This window comes from Lycorma delicatula, chromosome 7, assembly GCF_047948215.1.
Source record: "Lycorma delicatula isolate Av1 chromosome 7, ASM4794821v1, whole genome shotgun sequence".
Classification (NCBI taxonomy): Eukaryota; Metazoa; Arthropoda; class Insecta; order Hemiptera; family Fulgoridae; genus Lycorma; species Lycorma delicatula.
Window position 1 is genome coordinate 127,973,418 of NC_134461.1, and position 22,930 is coordinate 127,996,347.

General features: G+C 30.6%; 1 protein-coding gene across 1 annotated transcript; it reads right to left on the bottom strand.

Annotated features, from left to right (window-relative positions):
- Nucleotides 1-8,854: 8,854 nt before the first annotated feature.
- Nucleotides 8,855-22,930, bottom strand: EMC10 (ER membrane protein complex subunit 10). Its single transcript, XM_075371049.1, has 6 exons — nucleotides 22,698-22,930; nucleotides 19,522-19,692; nucleotides 16,240-16,332; nucleotides 15,234-15,412; nucleotides 13,633-13,729; nucleotides 8,855-9,014 (listed from the first exon to the last, which is right to left on the bottom strand). The coding sequence occupies exons 1-6, from the start codon at nucleotides 22,752-22,754 to the stop codon at nucleotides 8,931-8,933; spliced, it is 681 nt and encodes a 226-aa protein (XP_075227164.1). The 5' UTR covers nucleotides 22,755-22,930; the 3' UTR covers nucleotides 8,855-8,930.

A 22,930-nucleotide genomic window follows, 5' to 3' on the forward strand; every position in this document is an offset into this window, starting at 1 on the left:
TTGAAAGTTATAGCTATTTTGTTAGGCTATAAAATACATGTGTTTTCTTTGTGAATGGGACAGCCAAGATAGGGATAAACATTATGTTACCAAATAGTGGAAGAAATGAGATAACTTAACTCCAAATGGAAAAAATATTATTCATCAGCCCTTAGTTGAACCTAAAAAAAATTTTTACTCCCTCTCAATATAAACTAATGAAAAATTTTGTAAAAGTAATGAAGAAGGACAGTCCCGGATTTTTGTACATCAGACAGAAATTTCCAAATGTATGTAGGAAACATTAAAGAAGGAATATTTGCTGGTTCTCAAATAAGAGAGTTGGTCAAAGATGATGTATTTAACTCAATGTTAAATAATATAGAAAGTGCAGCTTGGGCTTCATTTAAAGACGTTTGCAAACATTTTCTTGGTAAACAAAAATCCGACAATTACGATGATATTGTTAACAATTTCTCACTTCATACAGAGCTATGGGATGTAATATGTCTTTGAAAATATATTTCCTCCACTCACATCTGGATTTTTTCCCAGACAACCTCGGAGACATAAGTGATGAACACGGTGAACATTCCCACCAAGACATTTCAGAAAAAATGGAATACTAACATACTAGCCAACTACTGTTGGACATTAATTTGGGATGTGCCTGAGGCTATTTATAAAAGAAAATGATCAGCAAAATCATTTTAACGCAGGTACGGCCATGGAAAATTATAAATTTGACAGATTTTAACTATATTTTCCCTTAATTTTTTTTTAAACATAATTTATTTAAAATTAAGGGTGATAGAAAAATTGTATTTACAGATCTGTAATGTATGCAAAAAAACAATTCAAGAAATGGTATCCTACTTAGAGAAACAATGGAACGATGACAATTCTGTTGGACGAACTGGTAGTGTTACGTTTTGTCTAAAAAATATACTTTGCTTTGTTCTAAATTCTCCAATTTCTGAAAATAAGTGCATCTTGAATTAATTATGTCTTGTTTTTCCACCAACATCTTACGTTTCAAGCACAAGTCTTCCATTTAAAACCCATTTCGGTTAAAATTTTCAGGAGAAAAATTTAAAAAATGGAAAATTAGAATTTTCCCTTTAGATCCGATTCGCTCTTTTAAGACCGAAAAAAGTTTTGAAATTGTTGGAACAACTTTTTGTCGGACATAATCTTTAATTATATTTCTAATAAGGTCTGATCAAAACTATAGATTTCTGCATTACGGTAATGAGGCCGCTTCCTTTTTTCCCCGGCGTTGTGTTAGTGATTTATCTTTACTAGCACGAACTTCTTTTTTAACAGCAGTCACAGCTTTTTCTGACACGTTATAATATTTTGCTGCTCGATCAGTCGCTTTAATGGAATCGTCAGCCTGTTTAGTTTTTCTCTTCCTTGCAACAAGACGTAAGCAATTAAAGACGTGATTAATTAAATCTCTTTCAGAGCTAAGAATGTTATATCTTGTTTTCGAGCATTCGAATCTTTTTCCATCATAATTATAAAAACAACTTAAACAGCTGCATAATTACAAAAAAAAATATATAAAAAACATTACAGGTAGTAATTTCTAAAATTAACCATAAATACAGAGGTGACGGTCAAAACACAACACTAGTAATGGAAACACGATAACTACACGACATCCGAAGTTGATTTTATAATGACTGACAGTCTGATAAGCGGTTAGCACTGCGTTTAATTGATTAATAATTTTAAAACGAGTAGTATTTTCTCATGCGCTTGCTCACTAAGGTCTTTTTCCCGTACCTAGACTACAAAAATCTATGCCACTTCTTGTTGCAGCTTATTATAACATCTTGCGAAAAAAAAAGCTTTTTGTAAGATTTTTCTAGCCTCAATCTCAATCCTTTTAGTTTCCGCACTTTTTCTCCGTTTTGCTTCAGGCGAAACGGCCGGTTCTAAACGAGGGTGTTTGTGTGAACCCTCTGCCACGTTTAGTTGTTCAGTTTCTATGAACAAATAATCCCTTCTGTAGTAAAGCTAGCCGCCGGGGTACACCCCCACTCCAGGGCTACCAACCCTGGAAGTCCGTTCCGGTACTCCAGTGGAACCGGCATATGTCCTGGCAGAGAGCGGATGCGCAGTCTCTGCACTGACTCCAGGCCCCTACACACCGAAGCTTTCAGGGCTCCCATGCTCCGAACATGGGCACCTTAGCTATATGCTTGCCATCGCGGGGGGCATGTGGACGACGAAAGGTCTCCGTTACACCTGCAAATAACTTTGACCGTGGCCGCCACATCGCCAGCTCTAAGTTTAGTATATGTCCACATCCTAATCAATAAATTGTTCATATCCTGCAGGTAGCCAAAAAATCCAATCCATGAGGGGACCTGAAGGTGGAAACAGGTCAAAAGAAAAGCATATCCGAGGAATTTACTCGGAGCCCCGTTAGCCAGCTATATGTATTGTACATAAGTACAGCTGTTACCGCCCTGGACGTGGAACATAGATGTTGTGTTCCGGACGTGGGGATTACCTACCTCAGGGCGACTGTTTATTTATTTAAAAATATAAACTCGAGCAAAATTTTATTTTAAAATCTTAAGCAAGATCCACCAGCTTTGAAGAAAAATTTCTCCTAAAAAAAAATAATGAAAAGTTTTTTTTAAAGTAAATATAAATTTTTCACACGCATAAATTATGTAAGGTTTGAATCGCATCAAGTTAATTGTGTGTAAATAAAATACAACCCGAATCTTTTGCTTGATAACCTCTGTTTCCTAAAATTATTTATTTATTTTCTTTTTTTATCTTAAAAGCAATTAGTATTTTTTTTTTCTTTTGTATTCTATTACACAAGGAATAGTAAAAAATTGATGTAACCGCTCGTTTTCAGTATTACGAACGTTTTTCTTTTCTTTTTCCTGTTTAGCCTCCAGTAACTACCGTTCAGATAATACTTCAGAGGATGATATGTATTGAGTGTAGTCTTATTAAAATTCTTAATTCGACCATTTCTGAGATGTGTGGTTAATTGAAAACCCAACCGTCAAAGAACATCGGTATCCACGATCTAGTATTCAAGTCCGCGTAAAAATAACTGGCTTTAATATGACTTGAACGCTGGAACTCTCGACTTCCAAATCAGCTGATTTGGGAAGACGCGTTCACCACTAGACCAACCCGGTGGGTTATCAGTATTACGAACTGGTACAATGTTACGTTATACCAAACGGCAACTAGAGATCGCTGTTCTTTATTTCCGAGTCGTAAAGCGATTTTATTTAAGTTGGAAATACAGAATGCTAGTTACAGACTAAAGGAGTAAGGGAATACGGTGCCTGTTGCAAATTGTCTGAAATATAATCCACACTTACGAAAAAAGTGAGAAATCTTTACTTTTATAGCAACATTTTGTACTGCCTATTTTCATATTTATTTATCTAACGACAAACACTGTATTATCGTCAAAATCTAGATGAGATTTTAACAGTTTCTTTCTTTTTCTGTTTAGCCTCCGGGAATCACCGCTCAGGTATTATTACTTCAGAGGATGATGTGTACGAGTGTAAATGAAGTGTAGTGGTTGTGTCTTGTACAATCTCAGTTCAACCATTTCTGAAATGTGTGGTAAATTGAAACCCAACCACCAAAGAACACCGGTATCCACGATCTAGTATTCAAAGCCGTATAAAAATAACTGTCTTTACTATGTCTTGAACGCTAGAACTCTCGACTTCCAAATCGGCTGAATTGGGAAGACGCGTTCACCACTAGACCAACTCGGTGGGTTGACATTATAATAGTTTGTTTTACATTATAGCGCAATTATACTAAGATCGTCACAAAGCGGATGGTTTTCCCTACGAAAATCAGGATGTATCTTAACTCAGGAATATATACTCTTATTTTATTGCCTATCCAAATGACAAGAACACAACTCAAAAAAAAAAAAAAAAAGTTTATACTCTTAATGTAGATTTAATAGAAGACTATGTGTATGTAACATTTGAAGTATCCCCTCCACTGCTCTTTACATCGCTCAGCGCTTCTCATACCAGCAGCCAAAGTAATGTATCCCAAAAGCCACATCAATTAAATTGCATTTATTTGCACTATATCTAATTATGGCGTCACTATTATAGTAACGAAATACGTTCTGATAATTTTTTATTACAAATAAAATTATTAATGCCTAATATTTTGTTCGAGATATATATATATAAAACATTTTATTTGTTTATTTATTTCTGAATGTTTTTCAAGAATGTTAAGCTATAAACATATTCATTTTACATACATAGATTAAAATAAACAGGGGAGTTTACAATTTTAAACGTATGCAAATTTTAATAAAAAATATTTTGTTTAATTTAATTAAACATTCAAACACGAAACAGGTGAAGAAAAAATTTGTTACTTTTTTAGAATTTTGTGATTATTTTTAATTTATGTAAATATTTATTATAATTTAATTGATAAACATGTATAAAAAATTATTATAATTAATAAAAAAAAGTATATTTTTATTATAAAATACAATCTGTTAATGGACTTTAATCATTGGAATGTTTACATCATGGAGTGGGTGAAGCTTTAAATGTTGAATGAATTAAAGCGATGTGTAATATTCCTCCAGTGGAATGTGAACAAACATATTTTAATACCGTATTTACTAGTACTAATAATATTTAATGACCACATACTACAGTTAAATACCGATTTCACTAAAAAAATGTAATTATTAGGTTTTTTTAATATGCTACTGGGCCTCCCAACCGATCCATTGTTTGGATATGTTTCATTCAGTTGTTCTCAAACTTGTAATCTGTAATGAGTCAGAACCCCAATATGAACCGTATTTTGTTGTATGTGTTTATAGAGTAAAAGTGGATGATTAGCCATCAAGAAATTTCACCATTAAGCGTTTCAGGTAAAAAAACAGACAAGTGATCACCAAGAATACCAGCCCATAAGTTTACAGAAAACCAGTGACGGTTCTGTGAAATGGCATGAGGGTTTTGGATCGACTACATGTGGGTGTTAAGAATGGCCAATCTTGTAGACTTGGCTCATTGATAAAAAAATCATTAAAAAAATTTGAATTAGTACATTTTCAGATAAGCCATTGGCTTAGCCGAAAACAGTGAGTATAATCTTCAGGTAAAATAGTTTGTACTCGCTGATTCTGATAGGCGTGGAGTTGCTGCCCATACAACACCTTCCAAACTGTCATATTAGGATACTAACATTGAACTCCAAGGCCAGTTCTTCACTTTTTTTCAGGATGGTTAGATATTTCATCAATGAATGGATGAAAATACTGGGCGAGAAAGTAACACTCAATTGGAAAAGTGTTCCTGATACAAGCTGTCTTACCAAAAGAGTGTTGCAATATGCAAGACTGTACATTAAATGCTTATCAGCCATTTCTAAGTTAGTATAAAAATATGATTCACAATATCTGTCTTGGTGAATAAGATAATGGTAAAAAAAAAAAAATAATAATAATTAACTTTTACAGCTCAGATCAACGCATAAATATTACTAATATTTTACACCTAAGGTGAACTAACAGATTTGAATTATATTTTGTAAGTGTAACTTGTTCTTATATAAACTAGTTTCACACTATCATCTTTAATAACTTTCTTTAAACTAGTAAAATTATTAGGCCATCATTTCAAAAGATAGAAAAAAAATTAATCGTTAATTAAGAAAAAAAAATTATAGTTTAAAGGAAAAGTTTTAAAATTGTGCAAAGAAGTGAAAATGTTATGAAAGTAGTCAAACAAAGAATAACAAAATCTTATATAAAAATGAATGTTTGTTTGTCCTGTATGCGTTCTTATACCATTAATTTGACTGCGATTAAACTTTCGTGAGTTGTTGTGCACACGCCCGTGAAGGTTTCTAAATTAGTTTGGACCCGCTAAGTGGTGCAGGGGTTGAGATATTTCAAAAAATTGTATTTATAGTCCGATTTTGCTCTAATTCAAAATATCTATTAGTTAAATGAATAGAAATATTTTTACAAAAATGGATCCGCTAGGTGGAGCTGGGGTGAGATATTTCAAAATATTGTATTTATGGTCTGATTTGGTTCATATTCATAATATGTATTAGTTACGTGAAAAGAAATATTTTTGTGAAATAGGGAAGAAGGGAAAAAGGAAAGAGGAGACGAGAAGAAGATTGAAAGAGGGAAAAAAGTAAAGGTTAAATTTTGTAATGTTCCTTCATTTTGTTAATGTTTTATCAAACTTTTATTTGTGTTCATTTAATCTATATACATAATCAAATCTAGCAATAGCAAAGCATTGCCAAGTTGGCTAGTACTAAATAAAAAAATGTATAAAAACTGTTTTTTCTGCATATAATAAATAACATATGTAAAAATAGATAAAGTACTTGACTTGTACCAATATTATAATGTGCAATTTCAAAGCAGATAACCACTAGAAACAGAAGATTTTTTTTCCTTTTTAAAATGGTGGATATCCACCATTCCTCAGCCTGTAAGCTGGATAGGGTCAGAATCTGTGTGTGTGTGTGTGTGTGTGTGTGTGCACGTGTGTGTATGAACAATGATTTCAATGTCTATTTTCTAAACTTTAAACTTTGAGAAACAAAAAAAATCCTGAAAAAATGTTTGCTTTAAGTTAAAATCTATTTATTCACCTTTCTGGGACATCAAGCCTGGTTCTGACTGTTTTGTTTTGTAATGTTAACAAGTATTACGAAAAACATGAACCTGAATTTTTTTTTTAATCAACAATTTTTTCAGACTTAAAGGAATAAAAAAATGATAAATTAAATTTGAGTTATTTTACCAAAATTTGTTTAATGTAGGTAATGTGGTATTTAGGTAAAGTACAATTTCATATTAAGTAATACTGATTTCAAAATTTCGCTGACAATCTTCATATCTCTCTATACTTGCGCATCTTCTGTATCAGTAGCTGGGTGATCATAAATTTCAATATAATATTTTTTTTATTTACATTAGATGAAATGCAATTAATTAAATTGTTTACATCTTTCATACTTTTATAATATTGAGATTTTATCATCGTATGAAAAATCTTGTGGAAAGATGACCTTTTGCTATTTTGATCCTAAAGTAAAACTTTATACATCAATAAAGACTTCTATACTGAACTTTCCCTACAAATGATCTGTGATGTTTTAACTCAAAATAATCTGATATTTGAAATCATACTTTTTTTTATATTCCTACAATAAGAGCAGACCAACAAGCCAGTTCTTTTCTTTTTTTCTTTCCACTAATTTTTAAAGTCTATAATCTTTTATTGTAAAAGCTTCTTATTAACTATTAGCTTTTATTGTAAACATATATGATACGTTACATGTTACTTCAAGAGAATTTTGTACTGTGTAAATGCAGTCAGTTTTAATACTTTTGTTTAATTGTACCTATCACACACCAAATATGAATGTCCTCGTAAAAATTAAGTACTATACAAATTCTTCAAATCATATTTATTCATCTAGTTCATGACAAATAATAACAACTGTATAATTTTTACATCAGCTACAGAAATAGTTGCTAAATAACTACCTTTTTACATTGGGACTGATTTCATTATTAAATATATTCACTCGGAAAAGAAGTGACTTCATCCGGGCTTTAAAAGTGCAATGCCTTCATGATAAATATGGAAGTTTGATTTCTTGATATTATATCAAATTATAATATTTCAGAGATCAGCTAATTTTTTTTTTCATTACTGAAAATGATATGTTTAGTAACTTAAGGGGCTTTTACAATCATCATATTTTTATAACTTTGCAAAGAAATAAGATACATATGTTGTTTCAATCAGTAAAATTTTAGAAGAGGAAAAGTTAATTTTCAAAAAAATTACAGAGTTTACAATCACAGATACATATACACATGCAGGTGTCTCAGGAGGATTCTGGTAAACTTCATAGGCATATTTCTCTCGTTAAAACAATGAAAAAATTCAAATTAACATGGGTCCGAAAACAGTTTGTTAGAAGGTTATGACTACTGAAAGATTTCAGAAATCTTTTAAGATTTTCTCTGATTTCTAAGATTTTTACTGAAATCACCCTGATTTCTGCTCCTCTGATGAAATAAAACCCCACTGAAATTCTGGGAAGGTAAATTAAGAAATGAATTTAGAGGTTTCTTAGTTGTTGATCTGAAAAATTTTTTAAAATGGGTCTCAGAAATATATCACCATTATTTTCTATGAAATAGCATGTAATAAACAAAAAAATTGAGTTGAAAGATAATTTTTTAGCTTTAGTGTGTGCATAAAGGTGAAAGTATAATTTTCTTAGGATTTTAAAGGGATGTATTGATTAATTTTTTTAAAACTTAATTAGTGTCCAGCAAAATATTTTTCTATTTATTTAAAAAAAAACATTTATACATTTTCAACTTTTATATTTAACAAAAATAAAAATATTACTGAATTAGAAAATTTTATATAGGAAAAAAGCTCTAAAAAAAGCTACTGTAAATTTATGTTTTTCAGTTTATCATCTATCTATCTACATATTAAAAAGCAGAATATCATGTAAAACCATGTAGTTCACAACAACAAATTTGTGGGTATGATAGCTATGGTTTAACAAAACAGGATAAATTAAAAATAAATTTTATTACATCACTGTAAGGAGCATAATTCTCTAAAGGAAATATTAACAGTAAAACTAGATTACTGTTTAAGGGACTGTAATATTGATACTGAAATTACATGTATTGAAAAAAATGAAGAATGTTCATTAATTTTTTTTTATATGTTTACTATCTTTCACAATTGGTAGCTACAATTAAAATTAATTAAACAAAAACATCTGGACCGATACAAAGTAAAGTAAATTAAAAACAATAAAGAAAATAATTCCTTTAATTCAAAATAAATAATAATCATCTAAAAGAATTAACATAAAACAATAAATTTAAATAATTAACGTGTGCCAGCAGCTCCAGCTTCTGGATTTGTAGCACCTGATAGCACGACAAAAATGATGACAGGAAGTATGTACATCCACTGAAAAAATACAAGTTCAAATAAAGAAAATTCATAAAAGAAATATTAAACAACATGTTATAATATTAAAATTCTTCATAAAAGCTGTACTATGCAGTATCAATCGTTTTCCTGAAAGAAAACAGTCAAGTATTTTTCACAGACTTTAAACAAAAGTAAAGTACCAATTTCGATTGGATGGGGGGATTGGGGAGTGAAATTGGATTTTCTTTATATTTTGAAGTATTAGGAGTGCAAGTGGTAAATACCATTCACTTAAAATGTAATTTCCTTATATATATAAATATATATATATATATGTAGTATGCCTATGTATAAAATTTGTGGCTTGAAAATCTCCTAAACTAATAAATCAATTTCACTCGAATTTAGATATACTACAGTAGTGTGTCTGAAGTTGTGCAAATGAAAATTTGATGAAGATTGGTTCAGTCATTTTTCAGTTACATTTAATTTAAGGTCAACAACAGACAACATAACCACAAATTGAGGTTGACTTTGTATTGGTATATTTTTCATATGCGCTTATGCAGTAAGTCACAGTAGTGAATTAAAATAATGCTTGTGTCGACTTGCTATTTTTAATTACTTTATCAAATTACAGTTATAATAATTTAATTTGTTTATTAACAGAAAGTATATTTCAATATTAAATTAAAAAATCACACCTCTATCAGTTTTCTTATTTAATTTGTTTTGTACATTTCTTGCATAAAGATTAAACAAAAAATATTATACAAAATAAGATACTGAAAGTTGGTCGTGTTGTTCAGAACTGTACTAAATTTAAAAAAAAAACAGATTTATAAAAGAATATAATAATATTAATAATAATAATACACTTTCATTAATAGAGCTTTCATTAATAAATAGAGCTTAAATCCAGTTCTAAATTATGTGAACACCATGAAACTATATTACTAAAATAATAACAATAAAAATTGAAGAGATACCTCTTTAAAAAGTACTATAAACCAATGCTTTTTAGATTAACATTAAACTGTAATAATAATACAATTTTATTATTAAAAGTGCATGATGCAAAATCTATTTACTGCCTTTCAAAAACCAGAATTGTCTTCTGTAAACAAATTCATTATGTAGTGATCTCTTTTCTGTGACTAAGATTACATCAACAGGTCTTTTATGGAGTCATCTATTTCTACACTGAATTAGAACCCATAAAGCCTTCCTTGGACTTCTACTACTGACATTCACCTGGTTCTGATTCACTTTTCATTTTGATTTTTATCTTCCACCAAGAAGATCACATAGTCATCAGCAAAGAAAAGAATAAAACTTGATCATTTCCACACTAGATACTCACTAAATGGCACTTCCTGATACTTATTTTACAAAATCTTAAATGATAGGGGCAGGATTGTTCAAGAGCACGATAGCACCTTAACACATTCTTTTGGCTTTTAATTTATTTATAGACATTATAGGCAATATCTTATGTAATACTCTATGTTACAGGTTTTTCAAGGAATCCCAGAACTTTATTACTGGAACACATATTAAAAGCGAAGCTTTGTAGAGAAATGAAAATAGAACGCAGCATCAATATTATGTGCAAGATCATGGTAACATGTTAACTGTGAATAGGTCTCTGGGGCTCTGAATGGGTACTTCTGTGTATGCCATCTATTTTAACCTGAACTATCCCAAGATGTGGCGCATGCATTTTAAGGATGGGAATGTAATACATATTCTCAAACCTCATTAGTACAATCTTAGGTTTAATTATAGTCTTTCAAATCTAAGACATATACATACATATTCCTGGCATCTTAGACTGAGTAATACTTATTTCAGGTCTTAAAAGTGCAGTACACAGCCATGGGGACTTGTATCACAATGCTCAATTTTGTAATATGTTAACATTATAAATTAGAGGTGTCAGTCAGAGAAAACAAGAATGAGCTAAACATACTTTTACAATTGCATTTTAAAATTTGGTAATTTCTGATAATTTAATATTAAATATCTACCTAGTGTCTTTATAAATTTTTTAATGTAATATTACATAGTATTTGTTATCTACATGTTTTTGTATATATTTTTAATTTAAATCTTTATATATTATTAACATAGAAAGAAAACGATTACTTTGTCTTTTTTTTCATGAATAAAAACTTTGAGATGCTAACAAAAATTTTAAATTGTCTTTACTGAATAAAACCACTACAGTGGAAGTAAAAATATTAAATATCAACTGTACACTATGTAAAGAATATCAATAAAAGTTAACATATGAAAACACTTTTTCCAGTTGTTACAATCACTGCAGCCAGTAAAACATTCTTTTAAAATAAATGGTTTATGTGTGTGCAGTACACATTTCTGGGATATGTAAAAAACTGTCCTGTTGTCAGAATGGGATGAAAGGTAACTTGTACTCTGATGATGCTGAAATTGAAAATGTGTTTTCAGAGCTCAAGAGTCTTCTATCATTTCAAGTTATTCAAGTTTTTATTATATCCTAACCGATTCCCACTTATTATTAACCACCTTTTTCAAAAACTGATAAAAAGAGTGTCAAAACCTGCTAGACAGTGATTGTCGAGCAATGATTTTGTCACTGCTAGACAATCATGAAAACAAAATAGGTATATCATTAATATCTTGAAAATGGACAATCAGCTTTGGCCAAAAACAAAATAAAATTTGGTCCTTCTATGTTTTATTAATGAACAACACATCTCTTAGAGACCAGTATACAGTAAACTCAATAACAAAGCTCTTTATAATGGAAATTTCTCTGTAACAGAAAATCTGGCTGGTTCCTTCACAATTCCTAAACCAATCAATGTATTTTAGACTTTTTATTACACAAAAGAAAAATCCAAAATTTCCTTCTAACGGATGAAAAAAGTACTCATCAATAACTATTCTTGAACAGTGATTAAGGCATCTTTTTGAGGATTAATGACAAAAATACTTAAATTCTCTGAATAGAAACAAGTCACATAGATCACAACTACTAGTTTATTCCTTTCTATGAATTTTGTAAATAACTCTCTTTATCTGCTACATAAGATAGGCAGGCTGTCAACTACACAGACGTCCACAGATTCACTCAAAACTGTACTTTTACCTGCCAACACTATAATTGTATTGCATTCGTCTATTAGAGTGTTATCAAATGTCTTAAGGGCCATTATAGCAGAAAACGCTGCTTCATCTTCTTGAAAAAAGAGAACATGATTAAATAACATTTAACTTGTATCAAGCCATCTGCATTCTTCAAAAAGCTTGGTTTATAGTGAAACAATAAAGCATGGTTATAATTGAAACAATAAAACACTTGTTTTGGCATACTGGTTTTCAGAAAACAATTTCTGATGAACATGAGATCTGCCTCTAAGCGAATGGATTAAACAATTTAATGTGCCACAACACCTTCAAATACATTTTTTTTTTACCTGACATTGACAAATATCCAGAAGGCTGATGATGACATAGCAACAACAGCCAAATTTACAGACATTATTGTTAAAAATATTCTTGCCCACCATAACGACAATAGAGAAGAAGATGAAGAAACTAAGCCAGCCATATTTTTTGGACACTATTAGGCTTGGTTCAGTATGTTTTAGATGCCACACTCCTGTTAATTCTAATTTGTAGGATTTAACTCAGTATATACTTAATATCGAAAATGTGGCTTTAGAGAATTATTATCAATTAGAATGTAAGCAGTAAAAAATTACAAATTACTTATTTTCTTAAAAAACAATAATCAATTATAAAAAGTACAATAAATTGATTAAAACTATTAAAATAATCAAGTGATTTTTTTTCTAACAGATTATAGTTCTTAAATAAAAACAACTATGTAAAATTTAAAAATGTTATAACGTTAATAAGTTTTTTAAATACTGTTGTTATAAATTAAAATACTTTAAAAACACACAGTGTTTAATATCTGTTCAAAAAATGGTTCTCTGCAAATACACATATAAGTTTTACATTCCTGTATTTTTCTTCCATTTTTTAATTTAACATAAATTTATCTATCTACTTTTACGATAGAATAGTTTTTCAGGAGTAAACAACACTACATAACTTAAAAAATATATATTTTAATTTTAAAAATGTAACAAATTACGATTTCATTTAATGAAACTACTACTATAAAGAAATATCAGTCATATCAAATTTGTTACAGAGAGAGTATACAGTATTAATTAAACTGTAAATTTCACAAGAAAGTTTGACTTAATAAGTTTGAAAATCTATGAATAAATATTTAAACATTATTATTAAGTAGAGGTTTTTCTTTTTTCTTTTTAACAACAGGAGAAAAATTACATTTTTTGTGGATGGCTGAAAATAAAAACTTAGTTGTTTTTTCTGCAAGTCCAAAAATGGTCTTAGTAGCCATTAATATCACAGCAATGTACAAACCTTTGTAGAATGAATGAACCTTAAGGAACCTTTTGAAGATCAAAATGGGATTTTGAAAAATGTAAATACGAAAAACTGTATTTGGCTCAGGTCCATAAGCCCATGAGCAAGAAAACCATGTTTACTACAGTTATGGTCAATTCAAAGTCCTACAATTCTTTATTAAAATCCTTATGGAAATATGTATTAAGATAATTTTACTTACATATTTAGCAAGAAATGATCGATTATCTTTAGTTTCACCTCTTTCTCTTGCTTCCCTTTCTCTTTCTATTTTTTGAATATATGATGCTGTATCAGGACTGAAAAAAATAACCAGATAAGATAATGTAATTAAAACAATTATATAATTTATATAATTTAACAATTATGTTAGTAGCAGTTCTGAAAAATTCTGCCAAACCAATTTATATGATTTAATAATAATTAACTTTCATTTAGATAATTAAAACTGGGTAGGTATTGTTGCCACGTACTTGCTGAGCTTTGTATCAGTGAGCTCAACACTAGCCGTTCAGATGTCAGTGGGAGTACAGTATACCTAAGTGCTTGCACAAGCATCATCCCCCCCCCCCCCAAGCCAGCTGATTGCACAACACATCTCACCACAGTGTCATGACACCCACCATGCTCCGGCCGCCGACCTCCACGTGAAGAAAAGGTTCCCTGACTGGTCCATCATGGGTCCTCCCAACAAATGCCAACATCCCTACCAGAGCAGCAGGCCTGGCTGGCCCGCTGAGGAAGCTGCTGGGCATGGACACTATCTACTCGCCCCAGCTGGCCAGGCTTCAAGCGCCCTGGCCAGCAGGCCAATCGGAAGGAGCTGGCCCAGTATGGAATCGCTTAGGGAGAACCTCACCTTGGCTGTGCCAGCGCAAGACTGACACTGGCCAAACACAGAGGGGCTCTGGGGGCCACTATTGCCACCCTGTAGTGGACCCAACTGCCACCGAGGGAAAGCTCAGTCTGATTTCAATGAGCAAGCTGCAACTTTCTGACTACATGTGAGCCGACATCTCAAGAGACCAACTTCCAGATCCAACAGCCCTTCTTAGGGCTATCTTGCAAAACACACAAAAACAGCCCTCTTCAGGGTTACCATAAGGTTCAAAGGTGCCAAATGCTGTTGAAGCCATATGGCGATAATATATAGGTTAGCATCTTTTAAATGATAGGTTTTCGATTCAATTCCCGATGTAATGGTCTGACTTCATCAGATGAATTCTTGTAAATATCTGAAATTTTGCCAAATTTTTCTAAAAACTTACTAACAGCCTGAAATACTTTGTTAAAGTATTTTATTTTGTAATTTTTTTTTAAATTCAACCATCTGTGTATAAAATAATCGACACAATTTAAAAAAAAAAACGTCATCACTGAATGGATGCATATACTTTGATACTTTTCCTTTCTTTTTCCTGTTTAGCCGCCGGTAACTACCATTTAGATAATTCTTCAGAGGATGAGTGACGATGATACGTATGAGTGTAAATGAAGTGTAGTCTTGTGCATTCTCAGTTCGACCATTCCTGAGATGTGTGGTTAATTGAAACCCAACCACCAAAGAACACCGGTATCCACGATCTAGTATTCAAATCCGTGTAAAATATACTTTGATACTACACTCACCATAGATTACTCTAGGAAAGTACCAGACCATCAACTACTTTTTTAACTGAAAACAAATTTACAAAGCATTATGAAGCACTTTTCTTATCTATATATTGATCATGGCTATGAATTAATAATATGGATAATATTTAAAAAAAGATAAAAATATAAATAGTAGTAAAAAATACATACACTGGTCCTTGCTCAATAGTTCTAAAATCGACAGTTGTATTGAAAGTAGAAGGAATGTTTTCAAAATTAACAGAACCACATGAGCTCAATGGAGTTGATAGTGTAACAGCAATAACAGACCCTTCATGGTCAACAGATACAGTAAGTAGATCAGTTAGTTGTGTTTCTATTAAAGAGCACTGAAACAGAAAAAGAAGTTCATGATGCATATGAAAAAACTGATAAAATGATTAAATTTAAATTAATTGGGTTTATTTCAGAGCTGCACAGTAATATTATTAAAAATCATGTAATATTAATTACATGATACTTTATTTACAAATTATTTACTTAACAGTAACTTTAATTACATAATGTACTTTAACCAGTACATTAACATAAAAAAATATTGATTTTTCATCTATCAGAAAGAAACTGAACAAGAATAAATTGAACTAAATAAGAATGGTGTCAAACTTTTCCTAATGTATCGGGCAACTCAGCACGCAAGCATCAAATCATGACAGTAGCATTGCAGTGCCAATATTTAGAAACAGGAATTATTTTTTGAATATACATCATATTTCTGATTAATTATGCAAGTTTAGAGTACCTAACTCCAAGAACTTAATTGCCGCAATGCGTATAAAAGTACATGTGTTATTACAGTCCATGCAGCAAACCACTTCTCAAAGTGGTTGTTCAACATTTCTGAGAGTTAATTTCAGTATCATAAATAACAGAAAAATTTTATTCTTTAATGGAAATCAGTGAAGTGGTTAAATGTAATCATAGTCTAAAACTATTTAGATAGAATAAACAGTTTTTTGTTAAAAGGATGGCATAAATGCTAATTAAAAAACACAGTACCCACTAATCTTTTTGATATATGCAGGGATAAAAATCATTAATATGAAACATTTATTATAAGTTGATGATCACTTTCAGTTTAAACACATATGTGCGTGAATATAATCATGATATTTACAACACTTTTACAACAAAAAGGAAAATACATAATACTCACAGCTTTAACAAATGAAAAAAATTCCACTTCTCTTCCTTGGGATGTTTTAACAACAGCTTTTAATCTGTAGTAACCATCTTTAATCACTAAGTTCTGAAAAAGAATCGTATATATTGTTTTAATTTAAACAAACTCAAAACAACAATAAAAATAATTAATAGAAGAATCCAGCGGCAAGTACTTCGCAAGCAAATAAAATTTTCTGTTCCTCAAAGTTTTAAGGAATAAAATTAAAAGCTAGTCACTAAACAACTCCATTAATTGCTTTTATTAATCTAGGTAATGATTTAAATAGTAAGCTTTAATACTTTCAATGTGAAAATTTTTATTGATCTTACAATGTTCAGACTTTGGGGCCATAAACAGAATTCAGTGTAAAATCTATAAAATATGAAACAATTGATATCCAAGAAATTTATTTTACAGATTTTATAAAAAAAGTTTTCAGACGGTACATTAAAAAATTATTACATATAATTTTAACAGGTGTAGTACTTAGAAGAAAGTATACCATACAATTTGATCACGATGGAATGGTATACTTTGATGCTGTATTAAATTTTTGAAGTTTTTGGGTAAGATTTTAACAAAAATACATAATTTATTATAAAATAGCAACCACCAGATGAGGTACATGAAAACGCTAGTGCTGGCTAACATAAGTTTAAAAGCCAAATAAAGTTCACAAAAGTATTCTTTTAAATTTTGAAAGTAAAAATAAATTTTTCATCATAAAAATGCTAAAATATAGCTAATCATCTTAAAAGGAGGTATTTTGCACCATTATAATGATAAACTACCTTTTAATATTAAAAAATCTTACCAATAACTAACATTAAAGTTTTTCCACTCTCATACCTTTAAGAAAAAATAATAAAAATACAAGCTGATGGTAAAAATTTGAAGTTTTTATAACTCCTATTTTCATACATGAGGTATGAATTATCCACATGGCAAGGGATGAAAATTGTTTCATCTGGATACCACAATATTTAAGAAACAAAAAAATTATTACAAAGTTGAAACAGCAAAAAATTTAAAAAAAGATTCAATTTTTGGGGAGTGTAAATGTTTTCAATTTTTTTTTAAAACCTTTTCACTGGGATTATTTTATGGTAGCTTAAAAAAACAACAAAAAAAGATTTGTACAGCATTCCTATCAGTATTTCCAACTTATCTGATTTAAAAAAAAAAAAATATGGAATCAATCTTTCAAATTTTTTATTTTGAGATGAAAGCTAGACAGCATTTCAAAGATAAAAACAAAACTTATACCAAAACAAATATATAAATCAATATGAGCAGAAATTGTATTAACACCTTTGGTTTAGATTGAACACCGAACATTTTCTCTGTGTTATAAATGAAACAAACTAAAATCTAGTAAAAGGTCCAGGGTAAAATAAGAGACAACACTTCTCATAACAAGATGAATCCACAACAAATGGAATGGATCAATTAACAAACTGTAAAATACAAGGAAGCGAGGAAAGTACAGGGTCTGGCAATGAATTGTGGTGGTTTTGAAAAGATTGTCACACTTATTTTTGAATGAATTTCAAAATTCATTGTTATACATTAATGTTACATTGCCACTTGAGAAGAAGTATCGAAACATAAGAAAAAAATACCCAGCTGCAAAAAATCACATCAGTTAGGTGGCATCCATTTTCTTTGAGGCATTCTTGTAGTTGACTGGTGAAATTGTCCACACTCTTTAACAGCATGGAATGCAGAAACCTTTGAATTTCTTGCATTATGGTTCTAGAAAGGACTTCATGAGTATGTGGTTTGTCTACATAAACTTGAGCCCCACAAAAATAGTTGCATGGTGACAGGTCTGGTGACCGAGGAGGCCACATGACATCATCACACAATGAAATCAGGCGTCCAGGAAAATGTTGTCTCAAAAATCCATAATTACTCTTGATGTATGGCAAGTGGCTCCTTTCTTTTTCCTGTTTAGCCTCCGGTAACTACCATTCAGATAATACTTCAGAGGATGATATGTATAAGTGTAAATGAAGTGTAGTCTTGTACATTCTCAGTTTGACCATTCCTGAGATGTGTGCTTAACTGAAAACCAACCACCAAAGAATCCACGATATCCATAATCTAGTACTCAAATCTGTGTAAAAATAAACTGGCTTTACTAGGACTTGAACGCTGGAAACTCTCGACTTCCAAATCAGCTGATTTGGGAAGATACGTTCACCACTACCCCGGTGGGTATGGCAAGTGGCCCCATCTTGCTGAAACCACACTCCGTTAAGGTTAATGCCATTGTCTTCTTAAATCTAACAGGAAATAATCATGCAACATGGAAAGGTTGTTATTAACAGACACTGTTCATCCATTTTCACCAAAAAAAATAAGACCCAATAGTGCAGATTTGAGATAAGTCATACCAAACAGTTAATCTGTAGTAGTGCAGAGATTATTGATGCAATTCTTGGGTGCCCAGTACTGAAACAGAAATTCTTTGTTTACCATCCCTGATATAAATGGAAGTTGGCCTCATCACTAATGATCAAAACGATGTCATCTGTCAGCAATTCCAACATTGTTTCTACAAACCTGTTGTCTTATGAAGTCATTTTGCTGCAGTTCCTGAACAACCATTATCTTATAGGGATGGAAATGGAGGTCAAGTATAAGATTCTCTGAACTGACCTATATGACACCCTGAGAGTGCAGGCAAGTGATGCACCACCGAATCACTTGTCACACCATTTTAACATTTTCTGGGGTTCGTATAGTTAAATCACCTCCCCACACCCCTGGATTCACAGATCTTGTTGTTTGAAAATTATTCACCCACTTCATAACGGTATCTTATTTTGGAACGCAACCATTATGACCAACATTAAAATGATTTTGAAATCGTCGCTGTGTAAGCAATACAGAATGACCTGTTTCATGAAGGCTTTGTACACAAACAAGAAATGCACAAAAAACTGCTACTGCGGTCCATTGCTATTGAAATGGCATCTGGCAACAAATACATTCAACCATTCTAGTTCATATTCGGCCCACCACAGCACGCATGACTGTTTTTTTCAAAACCACCGTACCTTGCTGCTGAACCCTGTGTAATTCCAACATTTAAATTGGAATTCAATAAATTGGATCTGATTTACAAATTCAGTTTAACTCCATTTAATTACCCAGCATTGGACAGCTGGATGATATTTGCATTTACCAGTTAAATCTGCCATTTGAAAAAAAAAGAAGAAAATATACATACATATCATACAATTAATCTAATATTATTAATTTTACCTTTAACTTGTTAATTGATGCAGAATCTAAATGTGATTGCTGAAGAGCAACATTTGATGTAGCCACATTTTGAACAGATATTTCACCACGGAAAGTCCAGTTAGGTTCAGCTTCTTGTGAAAGAGAATGCCACATTACTATACTAAGGGGTCCATCATAATCTAATTCAAACTATAAGAAAATAATATTAGTAATCTTTTATTTTAAAGAAAATTATTAAACTGAGACTATTCTGCACAATTTATAAATGTTTTACACATTTATTAAAAATGTTTAAGATTAACTTCTATTAGGTCTACGTAACAAGCATAAGCTCTATATACAGATATTATAATAAAATTCAAAATGGAGGAAAACCCAATGTTTTATCAAATAAAATGATGGGGTCAACTTTAAATTTATTTATAATATCTGAAGCAAAGAAAGTGTACAACTGGCAAAGTTTTTCAGTGTATTGATATCAGCACAGTAATATACACTATTTTAAATTAATGAGTTAAAAAGAAAAAACAAAAGATTTAGTTCAATCAGCTGTTTCTTTATCTCATGTAGCTTTAGGTAATATAATGAACTTAAACAGTATTCAGTTGAATAAGAACACTTTGGTCAAATAAGTGTTCAATACAGTATTATTTGTCTAAGATCACAGTAGACCAGACCCCTCTGCTGTATCTTATTGGTTCCTGAAGATGAATCACAAATCAAATTTTTTGGTTTACTTTGTGATTCCCATATTCCATCTAAGTGTTTGTTTTGACATGCACTTCATTACACATTAAATTACTATAATGAAAAATAACCTAAGTAATATTATTTATCATTTGTAATTTTCATTAAACGTGTTTTTAAGAAAGCAAAAATCAAATACAATGGTAATCAATATCTATAGTGCAATATATTAAAAACTAAGCATGAAGTCTTAGGTGTATTTTTAACGGACAAATACTTATACTCTTCAATTATTTTACAGTAATGATGTGGAGGGTTGTGGGTTGCCTTCATGGATGTTTATACTTTGCATTTGTTTTACAAGTCTTGAAGAAGTAATAGCTCTTGCTATCTATTGTTCTTCATTCTGATGTACATTTCTTTCTAGCACATAACATCATAATATACTGTTGTGTTAATTGCTTGCCATACAGTGTGTGAAATCTCAGTCACCTGATTCACAGCTATTTAAGATGTCTTCAGTTCATTTACAAGCTTTTGAAATCATTAATTTATAAGGGGGTCTGGAGTGGGGTTTTGTTTTACTTGTCTTCAACCAGATCTTCAGCAAATTTCCCTAACTGCACAAGAGCAATAAGGTCTTAGTAGGTCTTAATAGTTCCTTCATACTGCAACAATTTAGTTGTCACTTAATCCAAAAAAAAAAACATGAAGATTAAACCAATTCAACAGTTTCTAGTCATTTACAATTGAAATTTCTTTGACTGTGAGTCTTGTTAAAACTTGATCAACATAAGGTGACCAGCAATATAATGCGCCGTGCTTACAAAAAAAGCTGTTCTTCAGTTAATTGTTAACATGAACAATTTTTGGAATGATCAATTATATAAATCAGTAGCCTATAGTATTAATATTATTCTTTATTTTCTATTTACTTTTAAATTTTTATTCCCTTTTAAAATGGACAATTCTTCAGGTCTGTTCTATTATTAGAATATAATAGTTCAGCAGTGTCAGCATTATAATAGCATTATTATAATAATCTAAGTAAGGGTAAATTATTTTTAAATAGTTTTAATTTTGATCAACAAAAAAGCACTTCAAAAACATATACAACCACCAAAAGTGGTTGTAAAAATTAAGATCTATAAAAATGTGCAAAATGACTCGCATTATTTATCTAGTACATGTTTTTTTTTGGCTATCCTATAACTACATTATGACTACACTAGAACATATTGAGACAAACAATTATAACGAAAAATTACGATTATGATTTTAAACAATCATAAATACAACCCTAGTCAATCTAGTAGTAATTTATTAAAATAAGGGGAAATCTATTCCTTTACGTCCCTCTTTTACATGAATTGTCCTTTTTGGAACATTTCTTACTCTATTACAGATTAGGTGGTACTTACGTAATAACACCACCGCAGCTACAGCTTTATTTAAAAACAAAGTAGTCAATCGGATTTCGGTGCAAAATGAACTTTATTAATTTTAATAAATGGTTATTTCTATTTATTTATTTTATAAATATTTAACCGAACTTAACCTACGCTCGCTAACTTTGACTAATTAACACGGTAATTTTTTGAGTATTTATTTAATAAATTCAGTAATTATTGCAATTATTTATTATTTAAATAATCAAAACACTCCTGTTAATTGGTCAAGGTTAGCAAGCGAAGCGAGTGTAGGTTAAGTTTGGTTAAATTATATTTATAAAAATAATATAAATAACCATTTATTAAAATTAATAAAGAGACTGTTTTGAATCTATGTTAAACTCTATATCGGCCCATTTTCCACCGAAATCCGATTAACTACTTTGTTTTTAAATAAAGCTGTAGCTGCAGTGGCATTAATACATAAGTACTGATTAAGTAAAACATTATCAAGTTACAGTTTCACTACCTACGAAACAACTACCTTCTATAAATAACTACATATTCATCCCAGGAACCATGATAAAATCCATCTGTAAGATATGCCCATTTGGTGAAATGCCTCAGGGACAAATTTGTAAAAGGTAAAAATTTTAAACAAATTTTTCTGGTTATGAAAAATGTATAGTTATTCTAGCCACTCATATATTACCCAAAAGAATTCTATTGTTAGTGATTATTAAATATGTTGCTTTGCACATTACATTTTAAGTTTGTGGTAAGCACTACAGTAACATTTATTATAAACTATAGTGGTAATCCAAATAAAAGTTTTCTGCTGATCCACAGATCCAACTACCCTAACAAAAAATTTAATTTGTAATTTTGGTAACATGATACAAAAGAATTCATTTGCGTAAAACAGTACGGAATTAGGCCAAAAAAGTAACATATAAATCTCTTAAGTTAACTAACCTAACAGTAAACTACCCATAAATAGGAGTTGAAAGAAATGTACTTCATTCAACAAAAGAAAAATAGCACCGAGGAATTATTGTACACAGATAATTATGATACATCTTTCAGTATTAAACAAATTCACATGCCTATACTTACCGCTGATAATGATGCAGAATAGCACAAAAAGGACATAAAATACAAAAACTGCTTCATAGTGCAAATTCTTTATGTTTTAATACAGTTTACAATAAAGTTAAACAAATAAACAGAATAACATTTTACGCATGTGTTTAGTATAATAACATTACCAGTAACGACAAATTGCAAATAACGATTGGTCAGTTGTTATGAATCGGATGTTCTCATATACATCAATCATTATAGAATAA

Excerpts from the sequence above, each read along its gene's own strand:
- EMC10 (XM_075371049.1), bottom strand. The coding sequence starts at position 22,754 with ATGAAGCAGTTTTTGTATTTTATGTCCTTTTTGTGCTATTCTGCATCA. Across the intron at positions 16,333-19,521 it reads CATCAATTAACAAGTTAAAG|AACTTAGTGATTAAAGATGG; the intron begins GTAAAATTAATA and ends ATTCTTTTTCAG. Across the intron at positions 15,413-16,239 it reads TTTTTTCATTTGTTAAAGCT|TGCTCTTTAATAGAAACACA; the intron begins GTGAGTATTATG and ends TTTCTGTTTCAG.